The sequence below is a fragment of the Zea mays genome, chromosome 1 (genome assembly GCF_902167145.1).
Source record: "Zea mays cultivar B73 chromosome 1, Zm-B73-REFERENCE-NAM-5.0, whole genome shotgun sequence".
NCBI lineage: Eukaryota > Viridiplantae > Streptophyta > Magnoliopsida > Poales > Poaceae > Zea > Zea mays.
This window is the reverse complement of record NC_050096.1, coordinates 52,744,196-52,770,125: the sequence shown is the minus strand read 5'-3', so window position 1 is coordinate 52,770,125 and position 25,930 is coordinate 52,744,196. Positions and strand designations below refer to the sequence as shown.

The following is a 25,930-nucleotide window of genomic DNA, read 5'->3' as shown; positions in this document are numbered from 1 at the left end:
TTTCTCTCTCCCAAATAGCTTTAAGGCTGAATGCCGGGCCTGCATGCTGTAACGCAACTGCACAACACTGTCACCCCGATTCGGCCTGCTTCCTGTGGATTCGTGACGCGCGAAATACTGTTTGAGTTCGTGGGCCGTGGCCGTGGGGGCGAGGGCTTTGTGACTGGATGGATTGGTTCTAGTGTCCTATACTCTTTTCTTTTGAAAATTTACGATACTATTCGTAGTATCGAATTGAAGGATTGTTCTTACTCGAGATATAATTTTATTTTTACTTGTGTTTTTAAAGTTTGCACGCATGTCCATCACTTTTTGAAATGAATAGACAGTCTACCCATATTTCATTATCAGCACTCGGTGAAAAAAAGACTTTCGTACCTTTATATCGTCTTTTAATCAATCTACTTTCTGTAAATTCGTGCTCACTTTGATATGAAAGTTTTAAATATAAGTATGACAATAATCTGACCATAAATTTATAAATACATATTTGTTAAATCTAAAAATATTTTAAAACCGGCGAAAAATAAACTAGATTTGATATTAAATTTTGAAAAAATAATAATAAAATTTTAGCTATGATTAATTTTTTGTGAATTATATGAAAAACTAAAATCGCATCCATGCACCCGAGGGTGCGGCGGAAGGGTTGAACCAGTCACGTGGTCGTCAATTTAGGCAAAGAACAAACAGGGCAATCAATCAGTTGGAGCAGACGGCAGGCCGACGAACGTAGCCAGCTCATTAGCCTCAAGCTCGACAGCGAGAATCCACCCGCCGGCGAGCCCCACTGGGCGCGGCCAGGACAGCCACGGGCGAGAGACAGGTCACACGACGGTGCCACCAGCGGCCAGTCCCGTATGCAGTACCCTTGCGGCCTTGCGGGCCGTGCCATACGGACACACGCACCCCGGCACCAGCAGAGGAAAAGGAAGCTCGTCGTCGTCGGTCGTCGTCACACGTAGCCCGTGTACGCGCGGCGAGCCGCATGGAGGGAGGGCCTCCAGCCAGCCTGCGTGTCGTAGAAACGGCGCCGGGGCGCGCGAGGCATCAACCGCCGCGTGCCCGCAAGCCGCCTTTCAACGATTTCACGCGTCTCGGCACGTCAGACGCCCGCGCTTTTGCGTCCTGCGGCTGTCGGCCGGGACGTTCGCATCTATCGCCGCTGTGCTGATTTGATGTTTGCCTGGCCTGGGTCCGGGGCCGGCTGGGGGCTGGCGCCGCGATCAGCCAAAAAGGCATTTTCACAGCAACTGGGTACGGACGTTGATGGCATGGACGGGACGCCCGAATTGATTCCATCACCGGCGGAACGCGTGTGTACATTTACACCTGTACAGATGCGCGGCAGCTCTACGGTGCGTGGTGCCGAGAGCGCCGTGCCGCCTACGAGAGTTACAGCAGCAGCGTGGAGAGGATGACGACGAGACAGCCGCGCGAGAGAGCAGCCACCATGTACGGCCGTCTCGAGGCCCCCGGACCGCCGTTCGCGGCCGCCGTTGCCGGTGTGGTCGACGGCGCGTCGGACCCTGCGGTGAGAGATCTTGTCAGTGCCGACATCTTTGGCAGGACGCGCGCGCGTGGGGGAGGGGGTTGATTAGTCCACTGCTTTTGTTACCAGTGCAGCAGTGCACAGTATCGCAAGGTTTCACGACGTACAAATACAATCCAGCCAATATAATGTAGTTTTTATTAGCTACGCCTACAAATACAATACAACCAATAGACAGTATCGCAAGCTTTGAGGTACCGTACCCGAGAGAATCTAGTCTAGGCAGGCAAATCACGCAGAGTTGACAAGATAGTTCCCTAGAGTACCTACGACGCCTTCAAAGTTGTTTATTAATCGGTCGCTAATTCCCACCAGGCAGAGGCAGGCAGCCCACATCATTGTAGAACGCGAGCTTATCGAAAACCGGCAGACCAGAGCGCGCCGTGTAGTGTAAGTACGTACCTGAGTCCATCGGCGCGTCCGCGGCGGCTCCGCCCGGCGGCTCGGCGACGGGCATGCCGAGCGCGGCGCAGAGCCTGGGCGGAGGCGCGTCCACGCGGCAGATGGTGGGCAGCGCGAGCGCGCGCACGGTGTCGACGCGGACGCCGTTCCCGGCCAGGAGCGCGCACAGGCAGGCGGCGTCGTCGCCGCCCACGACGGCCGCGAGCGCCCCGCAGCAGCCCTTCTCCGGGCGCGTCAGCGCGCTGCGGCGCTCCACGTACGTCAGGCACGGCGTCAGGTTCAGCAGCGCGCCCGCGCAGTCCAGCGACGACGACGGCGCGGGGGCGCCCGCCGGCGGTGCTGATATCTGCGCGCTCCCTCGCGGCAGCAGGGCCAGCAGCGCCGCCGCCACGGCGAGGACGACCAGCGCCGCGGGTGGCGCCGTTAGTAGAGCCATGGCGTCGCCGTCGCCGTCGCTGCTTCTTGGGATTCCTGCTTTCCGGAGGAGGCTGTGGTCTGTGCTCTGTTTGACATGTGGGGAAGGGATGGGGAGATCACTGCTCAGCGTGCGCCTGTGTGTCCATTTGTGCGTCAGTGCTCCGCTGGGTATTACTGGCCCAAACCCATACCCGCGAAGAAAAAATACGCCCGCTAAAAAACTCATACCCATAACGGATATAAAATTTTGCCCAAACTCATACCCATGCGGGTTTCGGGTACCCAACGGGTTTCCCATACCCACTAAGATCAACATAAAAAATAATTCATCATGTAAATAACAATTAATACATTAAGAAGCTAGGATAAAAGGAACAAGTAATAACTAATTTTAGCTTAAAATCTGTTACATGAAGTTTATTTCAATTAGAACATATTCAATTAATAATATTATGAGACATATTTATAAGGAATGATGATTTTAAGGCGGGTTTTAAAAACCCATGGGTTTGCGGGTATGAGTAGTGGAAGAACAAACCCATGCCCACGTACCCGTTGGGTTTCCATTTGAACCCATTAACAAACCCATGTATATAGAAATTGACTCAAATCCATACCCTAATAGAGCAAAAACCCACCGGGTTTCGGGTAGCGGGTACTCATTGCCATCTCTAGTCTGTGCTCGTGTGTAGGCCGAGCGAGTGATGGGGATGTCTGGGCAACGCTAAGCTGGGTTGTCGTGACGATAGCGTTCTTGCCTAACGGCCAACGGTTGGGAAATGGTAGGGCCATGACAAGCCGCTCCCTCCAATAAACCTTGCCGCCGTAGCTGTGTCCTAAACAAACATTGCCGTAACGCTTTGCAAACCCAAGTTAATCAATTATGTTCCTTGGGAACACACAAGGGTATGCAAGTCCTCTTTTGAGTCCAGCCATCAGGGAAAAAAACTACACCATTGAGCATAAGGATCGTCAAGGCACGATAGCGCCATGATTGTAGGATCCGATTCCGCTTAGCACGTACACACAAGTAGGGATGAAAACGGTCGGAAACAGTCGGTAAACACTAAAACCATTACCGTTTTCATATTTTTTATCGGAAACAAAATCGAAAACGGTAACTCCGGAAACGGAAACGATATCGGTATTTCGAAAACATCGGAAACGAAAGTTCGGTGCGGAAAATACACCGGTAACGGTCGAAATCTAAAATACGATCGGTAAACATATCAAACTTCACAATAAAACAAAATTGACAAAAGATCATAAATACCACAAGTTCACAATTCATGATATAACAAGTTCACAAGGATCACAAATTTATAATATAAAAAGTTTACAAAGATCACAAGTTCACAATATAACAAGTTCATAAAGATCACAAGTTCACAGACTCAAAGTTCACAATTCACAATATCCACTCGATTTAGTTGACATGGCATGCTTACTCATGAAATATTTTTTCCTCACATAAAGGTTTTTTTCATAGCCTCACAAGAAAACCCTAAAATCTAGTGTGTGAAAAAGACAGACTGTCGGCTCTCTATCATTATATATTACTAATACATAACATATGCATAGAAAATGGTGGATTCGTTCGAGAGACCAAATCGTTAATCTCAACTGCCTTCCAACAACATCTAACCCTAAATAAATCTTAAAGCGTCCAAAAAATACAAAAATAAGTAATCCTTATCCAAAAATGTATAGGCGATGCGAAAAAATCACATGCTGGAAAATTCCGAAAAAAATTCCGAGACACAATTCCGGAAATTTCCGAGAGACAATTCCGGTAATTTCCGACAAAAACAGGTAACCGATGGAAACGGTCGGTAAAACACCACGCCGATTCCGTACCGATTCCGATAGAAAATTCCGAAAACCGATTCCGTTTTCGAAAAATACCGTTACCGGTGAATCCGATCGAAAAATTTCGAAATCGGTTTCCGGAATTCCGAAAAATTCCAAAACCGTTTTCATCCCTACACACAAGGGGCTTGTTTGGCATTCAGCTGCTCTAAAAATAGCTCCGGCTTCGACACTAAAAATAGCTCCACCAGAGCTATTTTTTATAAATCGTTTCGTAAACCAACTCCTCCAATACTTTTTTTATCTAACATATGACTCAAATGTCTAGTGCCTTTGGTAGACATTTGTACGTACACGTCTTATGCATACTGACATACTGTACGCCACTGATGGTGAGCTCGAGCATACTGCACACGTTCTCGTTTGTGGATTTTCCACTTCATCATACAGTGTCATACTGATCCTGGCGAGGGGCGACGTGTGGGAGGTGATGGAGCTATAGTGCCCGTGGATGGCGAGGAGATCATGGGCGAGGGGCAGCGTGTGGGAGGTGACGATATCGGCCCTGTTTGTTTCGGTTTCCAGCAGCTTTTGATGCGGACTGTCAAACGCTCAGCTTTTCAGCCAGCTTTTATAAAATTCGTTGGGAGCAAAAACCATCCAAAATCAATATAAACACATAATCGGTTGAGTCGTTGTAATAGTAGGAATCCGTCACTTTCTAGATCCTAAGCCATATGAACAATTTTATCTTCCTCCACACGTAATTCTAATGATACTCAGATTCACCCCACAGTCAGATTCTCCCCACAATCAGATTTTCAGAAAAACTGTTTAGAAAAAAGCTGAACCAAACAGGCCCGATGGAGCGGCAGACTGCGCTGTGCTCCGACCGGCAGAAGCTCAAGGAACGACAGACGTGTTGCCAAGCGGACACCTGGTGCCGGAGCCATTCGAAGCCATATTTTTGGGCTCTCGCTCTCGCCCTCAAAATGGCTATCGTTCTCATTGAGCTCCTTCACATTCAGCTCCTGTCGTGGAGCCATTTTTTACAGCGCATTTAAGAGGGCTCTAGCAAAACCGAAGCCGCTCAAAAGCCCTCCTAAATGTTCGGTGTACCTGACTATCCGGTGCGTAGGCTGGCGCCTCAACAAACTGACCGCTCTCGGGAAAAACCTTGGGCGTCGCGACTAAAATTCACCAGACTGTACGGTGGGCCAGTCGCGCACCTGGCCAACGGTCGGCCGCCCGATCAACGTACGGCACGTGTGCCTGGCCAACGGTCACCAGGCGGCATCAGACTGTCTAATGCGCCGCTGGACCACTAAATTTGGAGTTCATATGAAAAAATATGAAATAAACAAGTTTTGAAGTTTAAAATATGAAATTAGGTCTAATTTTGTAATTTTTTAAAAGCACAGGGGGCTGTTTAAAAGAAATCAGGGGTCTGCACGCTAAAACTCGGGACAACAGGTTAATTCTCTAAAACCCGAGGGTCTCTTAAGCTAAAGTTACACGCGAAGGGGTACGGGGTGGTCTCGGCCATTGGATCAGCGAGCAACGGCCAGGATTAGATCCGCAGACGCGCGCACAGGCGCGACTGACAGGCAGGGACGGTTGTCAACGACCAGAGGGAAACTGCGGGCTGACTAGTCGGGCCCAGCGCTAGGGGCGCAGGCACTGACTGGCAGGCCTAGGGACAAGGCGCGCAGGTGCGAACCGGTACTCGGTGATCTATACCGCGCGATCAGGATCAGACGGTGGAGATCAACACCGGTAAGGTTTTACGGATGAGGGCAGTGCCGCTCGACTCCGCGGCGAGGTCTCGCCGGAGACGAGGGGGATGGCCACGGCGGGGCTCCAGTGGTTTGGGGAATAGCTCGAGCGTGCTCAGGGTGATCTGGCGAACCCAGCCATGGGCGCAAAACCGGCATGGGGGCAACAGAGGGCACAGAATACGGCGCGGATCAACTCCGGCAAAGAATTTCGCAGGCACTAGGCGGTACTTGGCGCAATAAAGGTATGGGTAGGTTGCTCACCTCGAGGGCGAGCTCCGGAGCGCTTGGGGAACGACGGGGATGCGGTAGAGTCTCAGGTCGACGGCGGCGAACTCCGACTGCACGGGGAAGACTCCGGTGAACGAGGACCAAACAAACCAGAGGGGTTAGGGGCGAACCGAGGGGTGTCCCGAGCTACTGGTGGTGTGGCGGAGCTTACCGAGGAAACGGGTGCGACAAAGGCTCAACGCCGGTCGCGGAACGTGCGGTGAACTTCGGTGAGCGGCGGCAGACGACCTTGTTGCGTGCGCAGGGCGAGAGAGCTCGGCTGGAGGTACAAATGTACGGGGGGGCGAGCGGTGTTGCGGGCTTCTAAAGAGGCACGGGCGTGAGAACGTGGCCAGAGAACGCGCGGTCGTGGGCGCGTCCACGGTGGGGGGGGGGCGTGGGCGAGAGGTTAGGGACGGTCGAGGGGGCTGATGGGTGGGATCCACGGGGCAGCGAGAGGGAAATCCACAAAAGGGCGGTCAACACTGACGGAAAGGGCCCACCACATAGTGGGAAAGAAGGGGCGCAAGCGCAAGAGAATCGGCGCCGACAGGACTGGCCCACCGGGCAGCGGGAGGGAGAGAGGGGAGAGAGCGCTTCCCCGCCGGTCAGCGCGGTCGGGCGCTGGCGCGCGCGGGGGTGGTTGGGTCGGCCTGGGCTAGCTGTGCCGAATTGAGTTTTTATCTTTTTAGGGAATTTCTAATGTCTTTTCTATTTATTTTCTCTAGGGTTTTCAATTCAAATTCAAACTAAGTTTCAAATTCAAACTAAATCAAACATGTGTAACAATTCAAAGAATATTTGAGGCTCAACATGATGCAACACTTCATGACTCATATGGTTTTGACAAAATAAAATAAATAATACTCCACTAATTAAGCTAAGTCTAACAAAAGAAAAAGAGAGAAACTAGAGAGTGAGAGAAGAGTAACACCTGAATTTGGTTGATAATTAGAAAGAAATTTTATACCCCAAATTCAGGGTGTTACAACTTTATATTATGGGTGGAAACATTTTATATCCATAGGTTTAGATGAGTTTGTAGTGATGGTATGCTCCGTGGGCATTTACCCATTCGGGTTCAATTAGTAACTCACCGATCAAGTGTTCACCAAGTCACCAATATGCCTGCTAATGGTGAGACATAGACCAACCGTTCACCGAGAGACCTAGACACAGACGGACAGACCCAAAGGCCAAAGGTCCAGAGCGCTCGACCTAGGCGAGTGGGTGACTGCTTCAACCACGAGCGCAGCGCGGCGGCGACGCCATCTCCCACGGATGTAGCTTCGTCTCCTTCCCGTTCGCTGTCGTCGACGCCATCATCCACGGGCACAGCGCGACGCCGCTCCATACCGAGTCTGTGGGCCTGACACCAGGGGAGTCGCCCTCCAGCCCTCGCCCGGCTGCCCCTGCCTATGCCCCTCGGCTCCGACCACCGAGTTTTGGCCAAGTCGCCAATCGCTCAGCCATTCAGCCATGTAAGCATGCGAGAGATTAAGCTTCCTTTCATCACCTGCTTCTTTAATTTATGGCATCTCGAGTAGTCTGGTAAATTGGCATTTATGCCTAATCTGCTTGCGTCGGACGCCTGATACCTCTGTTGTATGATTTACCCAAACTTCTATGTTGTCTGCTTTAATTAGTGCTTTCAATTCTAGCGTTCTTTTCTCGATCTGTAGTTCTGTTCTTTTTTGGACGAGCTCGAATCTTGCATTATATATAGGAGTAAGTATGGAATAAAGCTAGGTGCCACACATTTTGTTTGTTGCTTATAAGAAATGCTTAATCATGTTTCTAAGTGCATCTGTTTAGCCTCTCATTGGGTATATGCATTTCTTTATTTTACTTACTAGAGCATTAAGATTTCTGCGTAGCTTTTATGCAGTCTAGCATCTAACTAGTTCATCTATGTAATCAATATGTAGTTATTATACAATTTGGCAAGTTCTGATAGATGGCTTATAGTTATATATTGCATACGATGTTGCTTATGGCATGCATTTTAATACCTATATTGTATCAATAGCGGTGAATGAGTATTTTGAATGCCCCTCCGCTTCCTAGCCTTTTTGTATGTTTATCCTTGTTAATTGAATTGTTAACTTTGTTTAGTTTTCTTTTAAACATAGATGGATTTAGGGGTATGTGAGGGTTCAAGTACTAATATCACCTCGGATTACCATTCGGTGCAAATGTCAACCAGAACGACAAAGGTTTGGGAGTATTTTCAACAGGAGTTAGTTGAGGTTGATGGAGTGATGAAGGCTATTTGCAAATACTGTGGGACGAAGCTGACAAGGAAAAGGAATTCATGCACAAATAGCCTTAGAAACCATGTTGCGGATACATGTCCTAAAATTCTAGTTGAGGACCGCAAGCGATTCATTGCTACAATGAGAAAAAAGCCAGGAGAAGGTTCATTTGTGTTTGACCCTCGAAAGACTCATGAGTGCATGGTTAAGTGGTGCATCAGTGCCGAGGTCGCATTCAACAAGTTTGATGATCCGTTCTTTGCCCCGTGGATGGAGTCATTGCAACCATCGTTTAGCGGTGTTGGGCCTTAGACAATGAGAAATGATTGTATTACCATATTCAAGATGATGTGGCAAGAGCTAAGGAATGAGCTACAGAGTCTTAACTCTCAGATTTGCTTGACATCTGATCTTTAGACCTCAAATCAGAAGTTGGGTTATCTTTGCTTGACAACCCACTACATTGATGCAAACTTTATCTTGAAAAAAGAAGACTATTGCATTCAAAGTTGTAAAATATCACCCTCTCGCATACAAGCTTTTAATGAGATTGCTGAGAGGTCTGGATTTCCTTCAAAGGCTGGATTAATTCTTGATGTTCCAAATTGTTGCAATTCGACACACAACATGATTATGGAGGCCATTGAGTACAAAGTTGTCTTGAAGAGATATGCTGAGGAACAACTTGAGCCTTCACCAGATGATGAAGAGTGGACAAATTCTGAGGCGATTGGAGAGTTTCTTGGGGGCATTTGAGGAAGCTACAAAAGTATTCTCAACACATAGAAGTCCAACATCTCATTTGTTTTTGCATAATGTGTTATGTATTGTATCCATCAAGCTCTAAGAAATAAAAATTGGCAAATCAATTGTGTGCTTGAGGATCTAGCACTAGCGATGTATCCAGGTGTTGGTGCTCACTGGAGTAATGGAGTCGAATGCTTTTGGCGCGCTTTTTTCCTATTGCGAATTGTGTTGTTTTACTGTTTGTGAGGTCGTTAAGATTGCAATGCGATGTGGTTTTGATGCTGATTTGTTGTTTATGCGGATGAGAGGTGTTCGGCGAGTCACATAGATGTGCAAATTCAAAATATTTTTCCTTTTTCTTGAGTACAATTTACCCACTGTTCGAAATATTGTTAGTTGAAACGACAAATGGTCAGAAATTCAGAATTGTCGTGTACTGGAACCATTTTTCATTTTTGCCATTCATCGCGTTTCTCCCAACTTGTACAACATGGACTTTTGCTCATTAATTCAATATGTTGTTTTTCTCACATGATGTTTTTCTTTTCACTCCTAGAGAGATTTATGCGTCGTTCGGTGGGCTTCTGATGCTACCTAGATGTGCTCTTCCACTGTTGCTAACTTCGAGCTTGATCAGAGACTCTTTTCACTGCTGCTAGTTTATGTTTCTTACCACAAAAAGATTATTGTTCATTAAGGATCTTTAACAGATGTTTTTTTGTTATTCTCTCGAGACCTATATGTTCATCGACCAAATTTGTCATTGTGTATGCAACTCTGTTTATTATGCCACTGAAGCTACTTGTGAAATTGTCACTGTGTATCAGTGTGTGCAGTTGCCAGTTGGCTTGATGTGAGACAACAATCTTAACCCACAAGTTTTTCATGGGTTCCATCCAATTACGGGTTAGTTTAGGGTCAATAATATTATTGGATGGGTTGGGTTTAATTTTCTTTTTATATTTTTGGGTGTATATGGGATGAATATCAAAGTTACTAGATTTAGGTATGAGTTAGGCATGGGTTTGATTTTTTGCCATTAGCAGGCCTAGTCAAGCCTGTTGCTCTGGCTGATAATATGCAACCTCTCTATGGTTGTCTGGCCTATTAGAGAAGTTTGATTGTTTGGATGAATACTTACTTCCGGAGCTTAAAAGCTATTAAAGTTTATTATATTTTCATGTAATCCGACAATTCATGCATCTATAATTTACCATATCATGCCTCAAACCTTGATCTATTTTTAAGTAAATTAAAATCATTTAACAGACACTAACTACATATTAATACATCATTAGAGTATCTCGCTGAAGACAGCCTTACCAGTTTGTTTGGTTGCTCAAAGCGCACACGCGAGTAAGGGTCAAGAGAAACGAAAACCATCTGCATTTGTCAGGAGCCGTACTCAACAGGGCGACTTGCACACGGTCAGCCTCAGCCAGAACCTGGCGTCCCTGCAGGAAACCTAACGGCTGGTTCATGCACACCACCGGCCAGGATGGTTCCAGAGCACCAAACACGCGCTAATTCTTTCTAGTATAATGATTCCACATTCTCATTTATGCAGCAAGAACTTGTGTAAAAAACGATTTGAACTTTCTTACTTGCAATGGATGAACAAAAGCACATGACAGCATCAAATATGTCAAGTGCTAAATGGTGATATGCTTTGAAATCGTACGGCTCGTGTATGATGTTACAGAAAAGGCCTAGTGAGGTGGATTGGTAGTGATTTAAAAAGGTAAAAATTGTTCCGCCAATACAACATTGTTGGAACACCAATCAGCTAGTTACATCCAAGATGAACAAAGAATCATGGCCCCCATGCTCAAGTAGCTGAAAAAACACTGAAATACAAAACCCTGTAAAGCAGCAACGGCCTGTGTTTTTCCACGGCGCAATGGCAAAACCTGATCAGTCAAAACTGAGACCTGAAATATCTTTAACAAGTCAACATACGCGCGAAGCCGACTGCATAAGTATCTCATGTGCGCTCACAGCAATTGTTTTGGCAGAATTACTCTCCTACGGTCATTCCAAAACCAAACTTGTAGTTCTTCTTACAATGGTCAATCTGCAACGTGAAATTGCAACGTTGATAAATTACAAAGGCCTTACCTCTTGCTCATTCAAAGAGTGCAATGGGGAAAAGAAACAATGTTCCCTGGAACTGATGCTTACCTCAGCAGATAGAAGGAAGTTGACACCCATGTTCAACCTCTCTTCCAAGTATGCGGCAACAACACCATTCGAGTCTATTTTGCCTCTTAGGCGGCACTGCAACAGAATTTATTTCCACAAGAACATTCAATTATACAAATAAAAATGGTGAAAAGATACACTACTTGGAGGAGCTCAATAGCTAATGCAATGCTATCTGAAATGTAAAACATCTATAAACACTGACCTGCCTAAGCAAGTAATCATAACCAAAGCTGGCAGTTACATCTCTTGACATATGGTTATACATGAAGTCAGACGCAAGGGAAACCTGCAAATAAGGGTAACCATAGAGTAAGGCAATAAGCAGCCAACACAGCATGTGAAAGCATATTGCTGTCATGGTGGAAGTCAACCTTCTCGGAAATCTTCTGGACATAACTTAAGGCAACTATTCCAGTGCTTGCGACCTGTAGAGTGCCCACCTGAAATGTTTATAACAGAAAATAGTGATTGTGTTGCATTCTTAAAAGCAACTCAGGTTCTAGGTAGAACAAAAGTGTGCACTTAAGGAAGCCATTCAAGTAAATCTCTGTGAGCTGAACAATGACGAAATGATGTTCTTATGCTCGTGCAGATGGGGTAATACCCCAGTGGTGAAGGTGGCAGGGTCCCTTTCGCCAGGTCACGGGGTCGATCCCTGGCCCTGCACAAAAAAATCCCCTTGTTCCTTGTCCGCTCTCGGGTTACGACTCGACTGTGCACCACCCTCGGGCCTGGATGGGCCTTTGCAGAGTGGGCAGCTTGACCTGGCCGCCCATTAGTGATAGAACGTCATGGTTCGGGGATTTCTCGGCCGGAACCGTTGCCGTGGTCTTCTATAAATATAGTTCCGCAAGGGTGGTCTTACCACCCCCGACGAATTTTTTTTTATGTTCTTATGCTCGTTTCTTGATGTTGAGTTCCATTTTCCAATCAGTTCACTGCCAAGCTAAGGGGGAAAGGTGGACATTAAGGCAATCTACTCATCCTTTGTCACTAAGCATGTGATGCAATGGCATAAGCTAGCCCATGTTTGTGATTGTGACTCTTTGGGTCAACTGGTCAAACCAACAATCAATCATTGTTCAGGTAGGCATGTACTCAGGTCCTTCAGATATGACACTGCTGGCATGAAGGCCGCAGGACATGGGGGCATGGGGCAGCAGCATCCACCCAGGTGGCCCAGGTGCCGTGCAATCACCTTGGTCCACAAGCCATTACTTTGGCAGTTTGTTTCAGGATTGTTACCAGATAAGAGTTAATTGGTTGCTTCGATAAGATTTGTTAGTAGGTTATTGGGTGGCTGGTCTATAGAGGGAGGCAGGCAGCTTTATGCATCGTGTGTCGCAGGCAAGCAGGCTAGGTCCTCTTCTAGTACCATGGGCGGCGCCCCCAGGAGACCATATCAAACACCATAACACCAATCACAATGTTGACATCAAAAGGGAACACCAATTGTGTCATTGTGTCTTCTGGTGTTCAGCGACATGATGACAATAAATTAGTCCTTTGCACTCCTATGTAACTTCAAGAAAAGGCTTCTAGTTGTTTCTAACAGAAGTCTCAAAGATCTCACAAACTTTCAAAACAAAGGCAGCACAGACAAGACACAAATTCAAACAACATATGGGGAAAATGAAGCTAGGTGCTTAACTTAAGTCAATAACAAGTTCAGCCCATGTTGCAAAATTAAAATTAATAGCCAGGCTGGAAATTCTTTTACCAAATATCAAGGTCAACTTGTATAACAAGCAAAACAGCAAGGGGTCCACTAGCTCCATACCATTTTGTCTGTGTTATAGCGAGAGGCAAAACCAATTCCAGACTTCCTTTGGTGACCAAGCCAGAACATTTCAGTTCCCATTGATAGGTTCGGAGTAACACTCTGAAAAGTAAGATTTCATTATCAGAAAAAGCTTAAACAATGACCAACCAATCTTTATAGCCAGAATAAGGCAACTAATTTAACATATAGAAAATGCACATCATTCTAATGGAAGAGAACATGAATTCGCCTGCTCCAATTCAATACAGAGAAAATAACATATAAAGAATTATTTAATGAACGAAAGAGCATAGCACTTAGCAAAGTACGAAATGTAAAAGCATAGCACAAGTCAGTTTTTAACCTAGCATAACCTAAATGCACAAATTTTACCATGGCCTACTCATCTTGGATTTGGCATTGAAGCAAGCTACTCAGTTGTCATCTCTACACATCCTTTAGTCAAATATAATTCGTTCTCAAAACTAAAAGCTTAAACACCCATAGCACAGGCTGAATTAATCATTAGCATATCCACATCATTACATCAACAAGGTACTAAGATAATTAATTGACGACAGCTAAGCATTCAAACAGTAAATAAAAGGGGGCAGACTCAGTAACAGAGGCTCCCACATGAGTGGGGTCTCGAAAAGGGATAAATCGAGGCAAGCCTTCCCCGCAAATGTGGAGAGGCTGCTTCAAACCCACGACCTGGTGAATCAGTGAGACAGCTCTCACCACTGCATCAGGCCTGCTAATTGACAGCAGCTAAGCATTCAAACAGTAAATGCCTACGGAAAAAGATATATACAACTCAAACAGATTTCAAGAAGTACAAATATGAACAGAGGACATAAACCAACGCTACTGAATTCTCCATGGCATTAAACCACCAAATGAGTCATTTTCCCATCTTTCTACAACAACTCATTAACATTAAGATGGAAGTTAGAAAGTAAAATGCATTGCTGAAGTGTTTACCTGAATATAATTTGCACCATAGAATGCATTGTTCCCAATTTGGAATTGTGCTCGATAGTCACTTCCCTGTACAAATAAGTTAAGTGTTGATGCAAGGAACTAATAAATGTATGATAAAAGTACTCCTAGAAGTAAAGTAAAAGTTTGTCTATTAGAAATGCTAATAAAAAATTAATCGTGAAAGTTTGGAAAACTACAATTAACGGGATTGTCAGAAATGACAACCTTGTAGTCGAAGTTAAACATCCCTTGTGAGTAATGTGCCTCTTGGGTAAGCTGGGAAAAGGGCAATGATCAGTAGAATAAGGAAAGGAAAGTATCAACAAAAGAAAGGATGAACCAGTAAACATAAAGTCTTTGATTCATCTACCTGTGCATTTACTTTCAACGTCAGATTGTCTGTCAAATCACATTTCACACGAGCATTAAGCCTTCCATCTGTCATCACCCTTCCAATGAGCATTAACTACATGCAGTTTCATGCAAAGAAGCAAACGAGTTAAGAAATACACCATTATGGAAGATTCCACAATAACAATTGATGGCATGGAAACAAACCTTTGGATCTAAAAAATTGGCGCCAAATTCATAATGTGCAGTTGGAACTTTAATAGTTTCAGATGCCTGGGCTGGAACTTCTAAGGAGCCCATAAAAATGCTGTGGAAGATGTTGTTAGGGCTGGACAAATATAACACAAGATATTTGCTAACATTTATGTATGGTCTCACCTGTGGCTAAGAGAAAACTTCTGATTCAATCCTTTTGTGAAGTCAAACCTCAATCCTTCAAAAAGTTCAGGCTTCAAAGACACTGTAAAAGGAAAAGGAACATGTCAGCAGAGATCACGAAAGCAATACTAATGTTATACAGTAGTGTGCACACACCAAAAAAACAAAACAACAATTGGACCATTTACAGATTTGTTATTACTTTGGTCATACACAAACATTAATGAACGACAGAGCATATATCCCTCAGTTAATTGAAGGGGAACTCAACAAGTGCAGAAAGTTTCAAAATGACATTCTATTGCTGTAATCTCAATTTTGAACATAATTGCAGTTCAATCATTCTATTCAATCATATCATTTAGCTTCCAGTGGTTCTCGTCTTTTTCTGATAGAACAATATTTGATGGAGACTACTTGAACAGCTGAACTAGACTAAGATTAAGAAAGAGAAGCTGAAGATTTAGTTGAAGCTTGGTCATACACAAAAGTCAATGAACAACACAGCATATATCCCTCAGTTAATTGAAGGGAAACTCAACAAGTGCACAATGTTTCAAAATGGCATTCTATTATTGTAATCTAAATTTTGAACATTACTGCAGTTCAATCATTCTATTCAATCATATCATTTAGCTTCCAGTACTTCTCATCTTTTTTTCTGATAGAACAATATTTGATAGAAACTACTTGAACAGCTGAACTTGACTAAGGTTCAGAAAGAAACTGAAGATTTTTATTGAAGCTGGGGAAAACAGAAAGGCAGCTTATGGGATCAAACTATATTTATAGCTAACTGTCAGTTATCAAAGTACAAACAATGCCCATTGTCAAATACATAAGGTTAGAGTAGGACACAAGCAAGTTGCCATGCACATCAGAATCTATAAGAGGTCTGAAAAGGTGCATAAAAGCTCGTGGGTAAGAACTAAACAGCAAAGCAGTTTGGACATGGACGCAAAACAGAGATTACCCCTTCACCTAAATTTTGCTTTGTATAACCAGCTAACTAATAATAGAATACTGATCTCTTAGAATATCAGAAGGTCATGCCAATTATCAAACTGATCGAGAATGGGCTAGTAGCTGGGTAACATGGCCTGTGAAGCAAGCAGCTCGCTTGGGTTCAATCATCACTCATCAGGATTGTTTGAAAGGTGTTCATTGTGGCATGCCCTTAGGCTGTCTCGAGCAGCGTCCTCTAAATTTCGTCCCCTAAAGTAATATCTTTGTACTTTACAACACCCTCTAAAAAATTTTGTTCTCTATATTTTCTCTATCTCCAGCAATGTCCCCTAAATTCAGTTCTCTATCTACAGTGTTGCCAGAATTCATATTCTAGTTTAATTAATTCTATTTAGGCTATAAAAATAGTTTTAATTGTGTATTTCATGAAATTAAAATACTTCTTACAATACATTTTCATTCTATGGAGAAATTGGTCATCATTCATAAAAAGCAAAAGAATGTACGGAAATTTCTAATATATATTATTTCAATATCGCACAAAAAAGAATCTATCGTATAAGCACAAGAGGAAATCGATGTCATTAAACATGTATTTTTCTTTCGCGAGAACTCTCCTCAGCAGGAGCCCAAAGCGGCAGGGAGCGCGGGATATTGACGCCACGTGCGAGCTCCGTGGGCGGAGGGAGCGCGACGGAGAAAATACGAGCGTACAGGAACACTCTATATCTAACGGTCGTCTGTAGCATCCGGTATTTTACCGAATGTGATAGTGCGCGCTGCTGGAGCGTTTACAGGCGACACCGAACGCTAAATCTAGCGAACAGGACGCTTTAGCGTTCCTTGCTGGGGACAGTCTTATAATAATGTCCAAATTAGCCTCTAGGATTTTTGTGACACAAGCCCACAACTCGGGTTTAATCCCTAGGATTGTTTGGTGGGTGTCTCATCATGGCATGCCACCAAAATATTTTCCAGATCAGCCTCCAGCATCTTTGGGCCACAATGGGACGGTGAGGGCTCGTATTCCAAGCCAGGGCTTCATCAAACTCTTCAGGAGGCATATGTGTGCATAGGAGCAATCTAGTGTACTACGTATTAAGAGCATTAATTGATGTGCATGTGGAGTGGGGAGCGTGTTGAGATGTGCATTCAGATACTACAGCTTGTGCCACGAGTGGAGGCCTAAAAATGTCAAGAAGATTTTTCTTACAATTTATGAATGTGCATAAAAAGCATGAGTAATGAACTGGTAAACTGAATAAATAAGTCATAAGTCATCTAGATAGAGGCACAGTAAATATGGATAACTGACATTTGTGATAAGCATTGTTTTTAAAGCGGTATGGTGAGACAAGGCGTTGGACCGCCGCCTGGACGCCTAGGCGAGGTAGGCGTCTAGGCATTGGACCACGGACTGGACGCCTAAGTGACGCCTTTAAAACAGTGGTGAGAAGATATCAATGTTAAATAAATAATTCGGCAAATACCAAATCCTAGAGACAGCAAGGGTAGCGGAATCAAATGTCTTAGAGCAAAACTGCATCTGCAGTAGCAGTTAATATGCTGCACAGTGAACACTGTGCAAAGATACTGAGTGCCATAAAAATGGCCAAGCAATTTCTAAGACACATAATCAGTGCAGCCTACAAATGACAATCAACGAAGCACCAGAATTGTCAGATCCAACTATGAACCCCCGTAAAAGTAAAGCAGCAGCCTAAAATTGATTCAACGAAGCAATTTCTAAGACACATAATCAGTGCAGCCTACAAATGACAATCAACGAAGCACCAGAATTGTCAGATCCAACTATGAACCCCCGTAAAAGTAAAGCAGCAGCCTAAAATTGATTCAACGAAGCAATTTCTAAGACACATAATCAGTGCAAAGATACTTAGTGCCATACAAATGGCCAAGCAATTTCTAAGACACATAATCAGTGCAGCCTACAAATGACAATCAACGAAGCACCAGAATTGTCAGATCCAACTATGAACCCCCGTAAAAGTAAAGCAGCAGCCTAAAATTGATTCACATCAAGCAATTCAATCACTGCCGATAAACCAATTCTACCACAGGTATCAGTGGTGCTGTTTGGTTTGGCTTCGAGAATGGTAACAGCAATGGAATGAATTGCAGGTGGCATATGCTTCGGTGCAATGATTACCTCGAACATGCACGAGCGGAGAGAAAAACGTGCAGGTGTAATTGATTACGCTGGTAGAGCGGTGGTAATGTGGTAACGATGTTGTGAAGGCTTGTATCCGATCCCGTGGGAGGCAATAACATTTTGGCCGAACCAAACAACAACTAACGTTATTTGATAGCGGTGTAAACCGATCACGAAACAATTTACCCGAACCAAACAGCATCATAAGGGCAGTGCATACCGAGTGAAAACTACACAATGCCGCAGCACTGCACACGCGCTAGCTGGTTATGGAGTTAAAACTGGAGGGATAAGGGGACAAACTGAGAGCCTCGCGCTGGATCTCCTCGAAGGGCACGGGGCAGGGGAGGTTGAGGTAGTCCACCTTCTCATCCTTCTTCTCCTCCCCCTTCGACATCTGCGGGAGGATCCCGGCGAGCCCGGGCCCGTAGGGCGGCGCGCCCGCCTGAGGCAGCGCTGATTGAGGAGGAGGTGGTGGCACAGCGGCGGAGGCAACAGATCCCATGGCGATGGCGTAACCCTAGGTCGGGGTTCTGGGGGTTTTTGGTTTTGGGGCGTTCTGGCCTCGTCCTCGTCCCCCACCTCGCAACGCCGCAGCACTTCTTTTCCTAGTGCTCTCTTTTGCGGCAGACGGCAGGGCCTGCACACTGCAGCGCGCGGGGGGGTGAGATTGGAACCAATTCCACTTTTAAGGTTAATAAATATAGTGTGTAGTGGACTTTATATTGTCTGTCACATATAGCCGACTAAAATAAATATTAAGGGCTAGTTTGGGAACCCCATTTTCCCAACGGATTACTATTTTTCCAAGGGAAAATAAACTAATATCCCTTGGGAAAATAGAAATCCCTTGGGAAAATTGGGTTCCCAAACTAGCCCTAAGGGAGGTTAAAAATTTGTAGAGGTAATTCTCTACTATACTTAAATATAGCATCAGTTTCAACTATCAGTCCGTGTCATTTTTTACAAATAACTCCTCACAGCTAGGGCTAGACGTAGGGTTTGAACCTATGCTCTAATGGAAGGAGGGTGAAAGACACTAGGTGAAGTTATCTAACTAGTAGAACATCATGTTCAGATATTTTTAATATTAAATATAAATTGTATATGTATATACGTTTTTGTTTTTTTGTAAAATAAAAAATATAATCGTGTCGGACCGGGTCAGCAATACGGGCTGAGGCTACAGCCCAAGCACGACACATCGTTCTTGGTTTTTGCAAGCATTAGTATCGGCGTTTCGAACCCGGGGGGTCCCTGGACCGACGAGTAAATTGTCGCCGCGTGCCCCAACCCAGATGGGTCGGCGCGAGACGGAGCGCGAAGGGGGGAAGAAGCTGGAGGGAGACAGGCGTAAAAGGGGAAACCCGCGGCCTTCGTGTTTGTCCCGCGCCCAGGTCGGGTGCGCTTGCAGTAGGGGGTTACAAGCGTCCACGCGGGAGGGAGCGAGCGGCTTACGCGAGCGCCATCCCGTCCTTCCTCGCGCGGCCAACCCTCTGTAAGAGGACCCTGGACCTTCCTTTTTATAGGCGTAAGGAAAGGATCCAGGTGTACAATGGGGGGTATAGCAGTGTGCTAACGTGTCTAGCGGAGGAGAGCTAGTGCCCTAAGTACATGCCATCGTGGCAGCCGGAGAGGTTTTGGCACCCGGTTCGTGTGGTGTCGTGGCCGTCGGAGGAGCGCTGGAGCCTGGCGGAAGGACAGCTGTCGGGGCTGTCGAGTCCTTGCTGACGTCCCCTTGCTTCCGTAAGGGGGCTGAGAGCCGCCGTCGTCATAGAGCATGCGGGGCACCATCATTACTTGTTTATCGGGGCGAGCCAGATGGGACGCCGGTCTTGTTCCCCGTAGCCTGAGTTAGCTTGGGGTAGGGTAATGATGGCGCCTCCTGTGACGTGGTCGGTCCGAGCCCTGGGTTGGGCGAGGTGGAGGCTCCTCCGAGGTCGAGGTCGAGTTTGTCTTCCAAGGCCGAGGTCGAGTCCGAGCCCCTGGGTCGGGCGAGGCGGAGACCGTCGGTTGAGGCCAGGGCTGAGTCCGAGCCCTGGGGTCGGGCGAAGCGGAGTTCGTCGTCTTCCGGGGCTGAGCTCGAGTCCGAGCCCTGGGGTCGGGCGATGCGGAGTTCGTCGTCTTCCGGGGCTGAGCCCGAGTCCGAGCCCTGGGGTCGGGCGAAGCAGAGTTCGTCGTCTTCCGGGGCTGAGCCCGAGTCCGAGCCCTAGGGTCGGGCGAAGCGGAGTTCGTCGTCTTCCGGGGCTGAGCCCGAGTCCGAGCCCATCGGGCGATGCAGAGTTCGTCGTCTTCCGGGGCTGAGCCCGAGTCCGAGCCCTTCGGGCGATGCGGAGTTTCCTATGGCGCCTGAGGCCGGACTTGGCTGCTGTCAGCCTCACTCTGTCGAGTGGTACAGCAGTCGAAGCGGCCCTGTCCTCTTGTCAGGCCGGTCAGTGGAGCGACGAAGTGACTACGGTCACTTCGGCTCTGTCGACTGAAGGGCGCGCGTCAGGATAAGGTGTCAGGCCACCTTTGCATTAAATGCTCCTGCGATACGGTCGGTCGGCGTGGCGACTTGGCCAAGGTTGCTTCTTGGTGAAGACTGGGCCTCGGGCGAGCCGAAGGTGTGTCCGTTGCTGGAGGGGGTCCTCGGGCGAGACGTAAATCCTCCGGGGTCGGCTGCCCTTGCCCGAGGTTGGGCTCGGGCGAGGCGAGATCGTGTCCCTTGAGTGGACCGATCCTTGACTTAATCGCACCCATCAGGCCTTTGCAGCTTTGTGCTGATGGGGGTTACCAGCTGAGATTAGGAGTCTTGAGGGTACCCCTAATTTTGGTCCCCGACAGTAGCCCCCGAGCCTCGAAGGGAGTGTTAATACTCGCTTGGAGGCTTTTGTCGCACTTTTTTGCAAGGGGACCAGCCTTTCTCAGTTGCGTTTTGTTCCGGTGGGTGCGCGCGAGCGCACCCGCCGGGTGTAGCCCCCGAGGCCTCGGAGGAGTGGTTTGACTCCTTCGAGGTCTTAATGCGTTTCGCAATGCTTCGGCCGGTCTGGTTGTTCCCTCATGCGAGCTGGCCGTAGCCCGGGTGCACGGTCGGGTCCCAAGTTCTCGGGCTGGTATGTTGACGCTGTCAACAGTTTGGCCGGAGCCGGGTTTGCGAGAGCAGCCCCCAAGCCTTCGCACAGGGCGAGAGGATGGTCAAGGACAGACTCGACTTTTTTACATACGCTCCTGCGTCGCCTTTCCGCAAGGAGGAGGGGGGGAAAGCGCCATGCTGCCCTTGGAGGGCGTCGAACATGGTGTCTCCAGTGAGCTGCTAACGGGTAATCCGAGTGGACGCCCGTGCCCCATTTGTTAGGGGTCGGCTAGAGGCCCGGAGGCGCGCTCCAAAAGTACCTGCGGGTGATCTGCCGGACCCGGTCCCCTTTTGACGGGGTCCGAGGGCTCGATGCCTCCCTCTGATGGGATTCTGTTACAAGATTGTTCCCGCTGGTCTCGGAAATGTCCTAGGGTACCTCGGGAGCGTAACCTGAGCCTTGGTTATGTATCGAACGTACCCAGGGTCATCCCTCGCTCTGTGTCTGAGGCGGCTGTGAACCCTTCGAGGGCCAGCCTACGAACCCCTGATCAGTAGTGGGCGTGGAGCCCGAGTGGCCTGAGGCGGCCGTTGAACCCTTCCGGGGGGCCGGCCTTCGAACCTCTGACCAGTAGTGGGCGCGGAGCCCGAGCGCTCTGAGGCGGCAGTTGAACCCCTCCGAGGGGCCGGCCTTCGAACCTCTGATCAGTAGGGGGGCTCGGGGCCCGTTTCCTTCGCGGAGAAGGATCCCTTTCGGGGTATCCCCTTTCCCGGTCCCTGTTGTAAGTGAAAGTTGCCTAGAGGGGGGGTGAATAGGCAAGTTAAAACTTTTTCAACAAAAACTAGAATCAAACTGGGTAAAACTGAATTGATCTCGAAATTCACCCAGTTAACTTTGGAAATGAGATGTTCTAAATGATCCACAGGGTTCAAAGTAGTAGATCTGAGAAGGGCACTTCTCAAAATCCACACACCAAAAGGATATAAACAAATCTTCCACGAAATGGTGAGAGAACGAAGAACACAAACAAACACAATGAGCAAGAACACAAGAGACACAAGATTTATCCCGAGGTTCGGTCACACCACCAAGGTGCCCTACTTCCTCGTTGAGGCGCCCACAAAGAGCCGGGTCTCTTTCAACCCTAATCCTCCCTTTGCCGACCACAAAGGTCAAGCCCACACAATAATCTTTGCTCAAACGAGCGGGTAATACAAACTTTCTTGTGGTCTTCCACAAGATTTGGAGACTCACAAGCGACACCTAGTCGTCTAGGAGCTAGAAGCTCCAAGAGTAATGAATCCACAAAGAACTCGATGTAGTACCAAAGCTCGAATGAAGAAGAGCAAGAGGGATTTAGAGATGAAGCACCAAAATCGCAGCTCTTCAATCTCACTCAAAGATTTCTCTCCAAAGATTTGAAATGGGAGAGGCAAGAGGTGTGTGAGAGAGAGTGGGAGGTGTTTCTCAGGTTAGAAATGGAGTCCAAGTCGTGCTCTTCTGAGGAGGAGAGAGGTGGGAGTGAGTATATATAGGTGGGGCTCCAAAACTAGCCGTTTTTGACTTTTCTGCCCAAAAACCGGTTGAACCGGTCCCAAAACCGGTTGAACCGGTTTTTCAAAAAGCTGCGCACAGTTTTTTGGCTGACACAGTGTAACACCCACTTTGTAATTGCTAGAAATAATACCAATAGAGAAACAATTTCTCTTTATGTGAGTTTGACCTTTTATGCATCATCACATGTGAACACCATCTTTAAAAACAAATCATAAAAATAAATACCACTAAATCATGCAACATGCTGGAGTTTAATGTTTGTGCATTTAATGAAAAGAGTAATACCACTAATAGAAATAAATTAGTGGCAACAGCAAGGATTTAATACCTAATCTGAGAGTTTGAAAAAAAAAGATATATAAAATATAAAGAAAGTTTATAAATATTTCCAAACTTAGTAACTTAAGGCCACAATATAACTTGAAGAAAAATGTGTCACAAGTTTGAATTTAAATTAGGATTTAAATTTGAATTTGTGAAATAATAGAGAAAGAGGAAAATAAAAGGAAAAGGAAATAAAAATAGGAAAACCGGTACTGGGCCCAAAGTGAACGAAGCTCGGCCTACTACCACTGATCTTCCCTCCACGTGAGCCCAACACCAGGAAAATCGGCGCCGACATGTGGGACCGCGCTGTCATACGCTGGAGTGTGACCATGTTCCACTGCCTTGCGGGCCCCGCTTGTCAGGTTTGGCACCTACCTTGCGTCTACGCTCGCAACCGGACAACAGACTCCGCGGTCGTCGCGCCGCCGTTGTAACGGCCCTCCCGACTATTGCGCACCGCTCGGGGTATAAGAACCGAGGCCCCGCTCCCCATTGCCCTCAACCATCGACGCGACAGAGGATGTGCCAAGAAGCTTCGTCGAATCCGGAGGGAGAGAAAGCTAGCCGCCGCGGCTATTCTAGCCGGAGTCGCGATTGGCTTCCATGGTGTGGGCGCGGAATTCTGTTGGGCTCGGCGTTGGCGTATGGCGCACTCCGTGGGGGCTGGGATGCCTGGACCATCGGCAATTTCACGCCGGAACCCGTGGTGACCGAGCGGGCGAATTGACGACCTCACCATCGCCGGTGGTGCTCGACGCCAAATTGGGGCCTCGGGTGCGGACAGAAGGCTTCGCCCGCGCCCCTGGTCCGTTCCGGTGGCGATTACGGGGCCGGAGGATGATCGGAGCGCGCCCAGTTCGTCACCGCCACCGCGCGTTTGCGACTCGCCGTGGACCGACCGAAGCAGCTCCGTACTTAGGAGCGAGGACACGAGTCATCTGAAGATCATCCTGGTACCTGGAATCTCAAGTCCCAGGCAAGTTGTGCCCTTGATCACTTCTTTTTACCCATCCATGTTCTGATTAATCATAATGATCTGCATAGGTTAATTTTGATGGGACCCAATAGGTTACCCCAGTTTGTCTATCTTTATACCTTGTTTACCACTGAACTTTTGGGTAGTACTTGCTAGTGCTTTATGTGGTTTTGGGTATAAAGATACAATATTCATGATCACACTTTTATTATCAGTTGTTATTTACTGTTCATGATAAGATCATTATGTTAATTGGAACATGGAGCGACCACCCGGGAAAACAGTGCTACCACAAGGGTATAATGGGACGCCCTTGGCTGATTAATTAGGAAAGCTAGTGGAGGACTACCTTACCCGAAAGGGGCAAGGGCAGTAGGGGAGTGGTCAGTGTAGGGAGGCCCTCGGGAGGATTTTGCTGCGATGGCGGTCCTGCAAGGGATTCCTGCATTGGAGCTTCCTATAAACTGTAGCGGGTTTTCTGAAGCTAGTGGAACTTTGTAAAGGCCTCGTAGTGTTACCCTGCCTCGCCTCCTCGGTAGAGGTGTATGGGAAGTCGCGATCCCTTGGCAGATGGGTAACATGACTTGTGGGTAAAGATGCGCCACCTCTGCAGAGTGTAAAACTGGTATACTAGCCGTGCTCACGGTCATGAGCAGCTCGGACCCTCACATGATTAATTTATGGAACTAAATTCAATTTGTCATATGCATTGCATCGCAGGTGATGTCGTTACTTCTGTTCTACTATTTAATTGGGTTGGTATTTACTTATACTTAGTAATTGCTAATAAAATTTTGACCAACTTTAAAAGCAATGCTCAGCTCTAACCATTCTCTTTGGTAAGCCTTACACTTCACATGAACTCCCACCTTTGGCGAGTTCATTCACATTATTCCCCACAACTTGTTGAGCGATGAACGTATGTGAGCTCACTCTTGCTGTCTCACACCCCCCCCACAGGTCAAGATCAGGTACCGTAGGATGAGGCGCATGGAGGATGCTGTGATGTGTTCGTGAGAGGTCTAGGCCGTCGTCTCCCAGTCAACTTTGGGTTGCTGGATCGTTTCCTCATATGATGTAATTATTTAATTATTTTTGTACAGAACTCCTGTTATATAGTAAAGATGTGACATTCGATCCTGTGCCACTATTCATCATATGTGTGAGACTTGGTCCCAGCACACCTGGTGATTATGTTTACGCCCGGGTTTTGGACCCCTAAAACCCGGGTGTTACACACAGCAGACTGGCAGAAAAAAGTGAACAGTGCAAAAACCGGTTGAACCTGTTTTAAAACCGGTTGAACCTGTTTCCACCAGACAAAAACCGGTTGAGTGTCCGGTTGAGTGTCCGGCTGAACCAGTATTTTCAAAAAGGTGAACAGTGCAAAAAACCGGTTGAACCTGTTTTAAAACCGGTTGAACCTGTTTTTCCAAAAAACAATTTTGGCCAAGATAGACTTAAAAAGGTTGTACTACATACTTTCACTAAGGATTAACAAGGGTAAAATGGAAGTTTTAGATCAAGGATTTTGAGCTTTAGTACCAACACCAACCTTCTTTTTGGATCCCCCTTGATAGTACGACGATTCCTATACTCAAGTTAAATAAAATATAATTAAGTAAACTCCTTGAGTCATTGGTGTCTCAAGTGTGATTTCTCCATGATGTTGCTTCATAAGGATCACAAACATCTTTGTCTCACCTTTTGAAGCAAACACAAATCGAGCCTGTGACTTGTGCCATTTCACCATATATGAGTTCAAATCATGGCTTCAAGTCACCTTACTGATGCATCAACATGTTGTAACTCTTCATAGCTGATTAGTTCATCGACTTAGTGCAAGTACTCTCTTCTTCACCTTAGCCATGGTACCTCGGTCTACAAGCCGTCGCTTGGCCTTCACCTTCGCTTAGTTCCTCGAAGCCCTTTCCTTGCTATCTTCACCCTATCAAGCCATTCTTGAGT

The 25,930-nt window shown here is 46.7% G+C and overlaps 3 protein-coding genes across 4 annotated transcripts; 1 reads left to right on the top strand and 2 right to left on the bottom strand.

The window, feature by feature from the left end:
* Nucleotides 1–1,266: 1,266 nt before the first annotated feature.
* On the bottom strand, nt 1,267–2,492 carry LOC100281637 (lipid binding protein). The gene is made up of 2 exons (NM_001154556.2): nt 1,955–2,492; nt 1,267–1,529 (listed from the first exon to the last, which is right to left on the bottom strand). The coding sequence occupies exons 1-2, from the start codon at nt 2,388–2,390 to the stop codon at nt 1,396–1,398; spliced, it is 570 nt and encodes a 189-aa protein (NP_001148028.1). The 5' UTR covers nt 2,391–2,492; the 3' UTR covers nt 1,267–1,395.
* Nucleotides 2,493–7,399: 4,907 nt separating this feature from the next.
* On the top strand, nt 7,400–9,113 carry LOC100502493 (uncharacterized). Of its 2 annotated transcripts, NM_001324018.1 has the most exons (2): nt 7,400–7,706; nt 8,358–8,821. In NM_001324018.1, the coding sequence occupies exons 1-2, from the start codon at nt 7,644–7,646 to the stop codon at nt 8,790–8,792; spliced, it is 498 nt and encodes a 165-aa protein (NP_001310947.1). In that variant the 5' UTR covers nt 7,400–7,643; the 3' UTR covers nt 8,793–8,821. The 2 variants fall into 2 exon arrangements, with proteins under 2 accessions (NP_001310947.1, NP_001183900.1); NM_001196971.1 differs by having other exon boundaries at nt 7,415–9,113.
* A 1,849-nt stretch (nt 9,114–10,962) lies between these two features.
* On the bottom strand, nt 10,963–18,674 carry LOC100283111 (Mitochondrial import receptor subunit TOM40-1). Its single transcript, NM_001156013.2, has 11 exons — nt 18,350–18,674; nt 14,908–14,989; nt 14,737–14,836; nt 14,549–14,644; nt 14,404–14,454; nt 14,179–14,244; nt 13,213–13,314; nt 11,804–11,872; nt 11,635–11,718; nt 11,409–11,504; nt 10,963–11,301 (listed from the first exon to the last, which is right to left on the bottom strand). Exons 1-11 carry the CDS (start codon nt 18,549–18,551, stop codon nt 11,245–11,247), a joined length of 1,005 nt encoding a protein of 334 aa, NP_001149485.1. The 5' UTR covers nt 18,552–18,674; the 3' UTR covers nt 10,963–11,244.
* Between the last annotated feature and the right edge of the window lie 7,256 nt (nt 18,675–25,930).

Coding starts and splice junctions, on each gene's coding strand:
- LOC100502493 (NM_001324018.1), top strand. CDS start 7,644: ATGCCCCTCGGCTCCGACCACCGAGTTTTGGCCAAGTCGCCAATCGCT. Junction 7,707..8,357: donor TCGCTCAGCCATTCAGCCAT/GTAAGCATGCGA, acceptor TTTTAAACATAG/ATGGATTTAGGGGTATGTGA.
- LOC100281637 (NM_001154556.2), bottom strand. CDS start 2,390: ATGGCTCTACTAACGGCGCCACCCGCGGCGCTGGTCGTCCTCGCCGTG. Junction 1,530..1,954: donor GGACGCGCCGATGGACTCAG/GTACGTACTTAC, acceptor CTCTCACCGCAG/GGTCCGACGCGCCGTCGACC.
- LOC100283111 (NM_001156013.2), bottom strand. CDS start 18,551: ATGGGATCTGTTGCCTCCGCCGCTGTGCCACCACCTCCTCCTCAATCA. Junction 14,990..18,349: donor GATCCAGCGCGAGGCTCTCA/GTTTGTCCCCTT, acceptor TTCCTTTTACAG/TGTCTTTGAAGCCTGAACTT. Junction 11,505..11,634: donor ATGATTACTTGCTTAGGCAG/GTCAGTGTTTAT, acceptor ATTCTGTTGCAG/TGCCGCCTAAGAGGCAAAAT.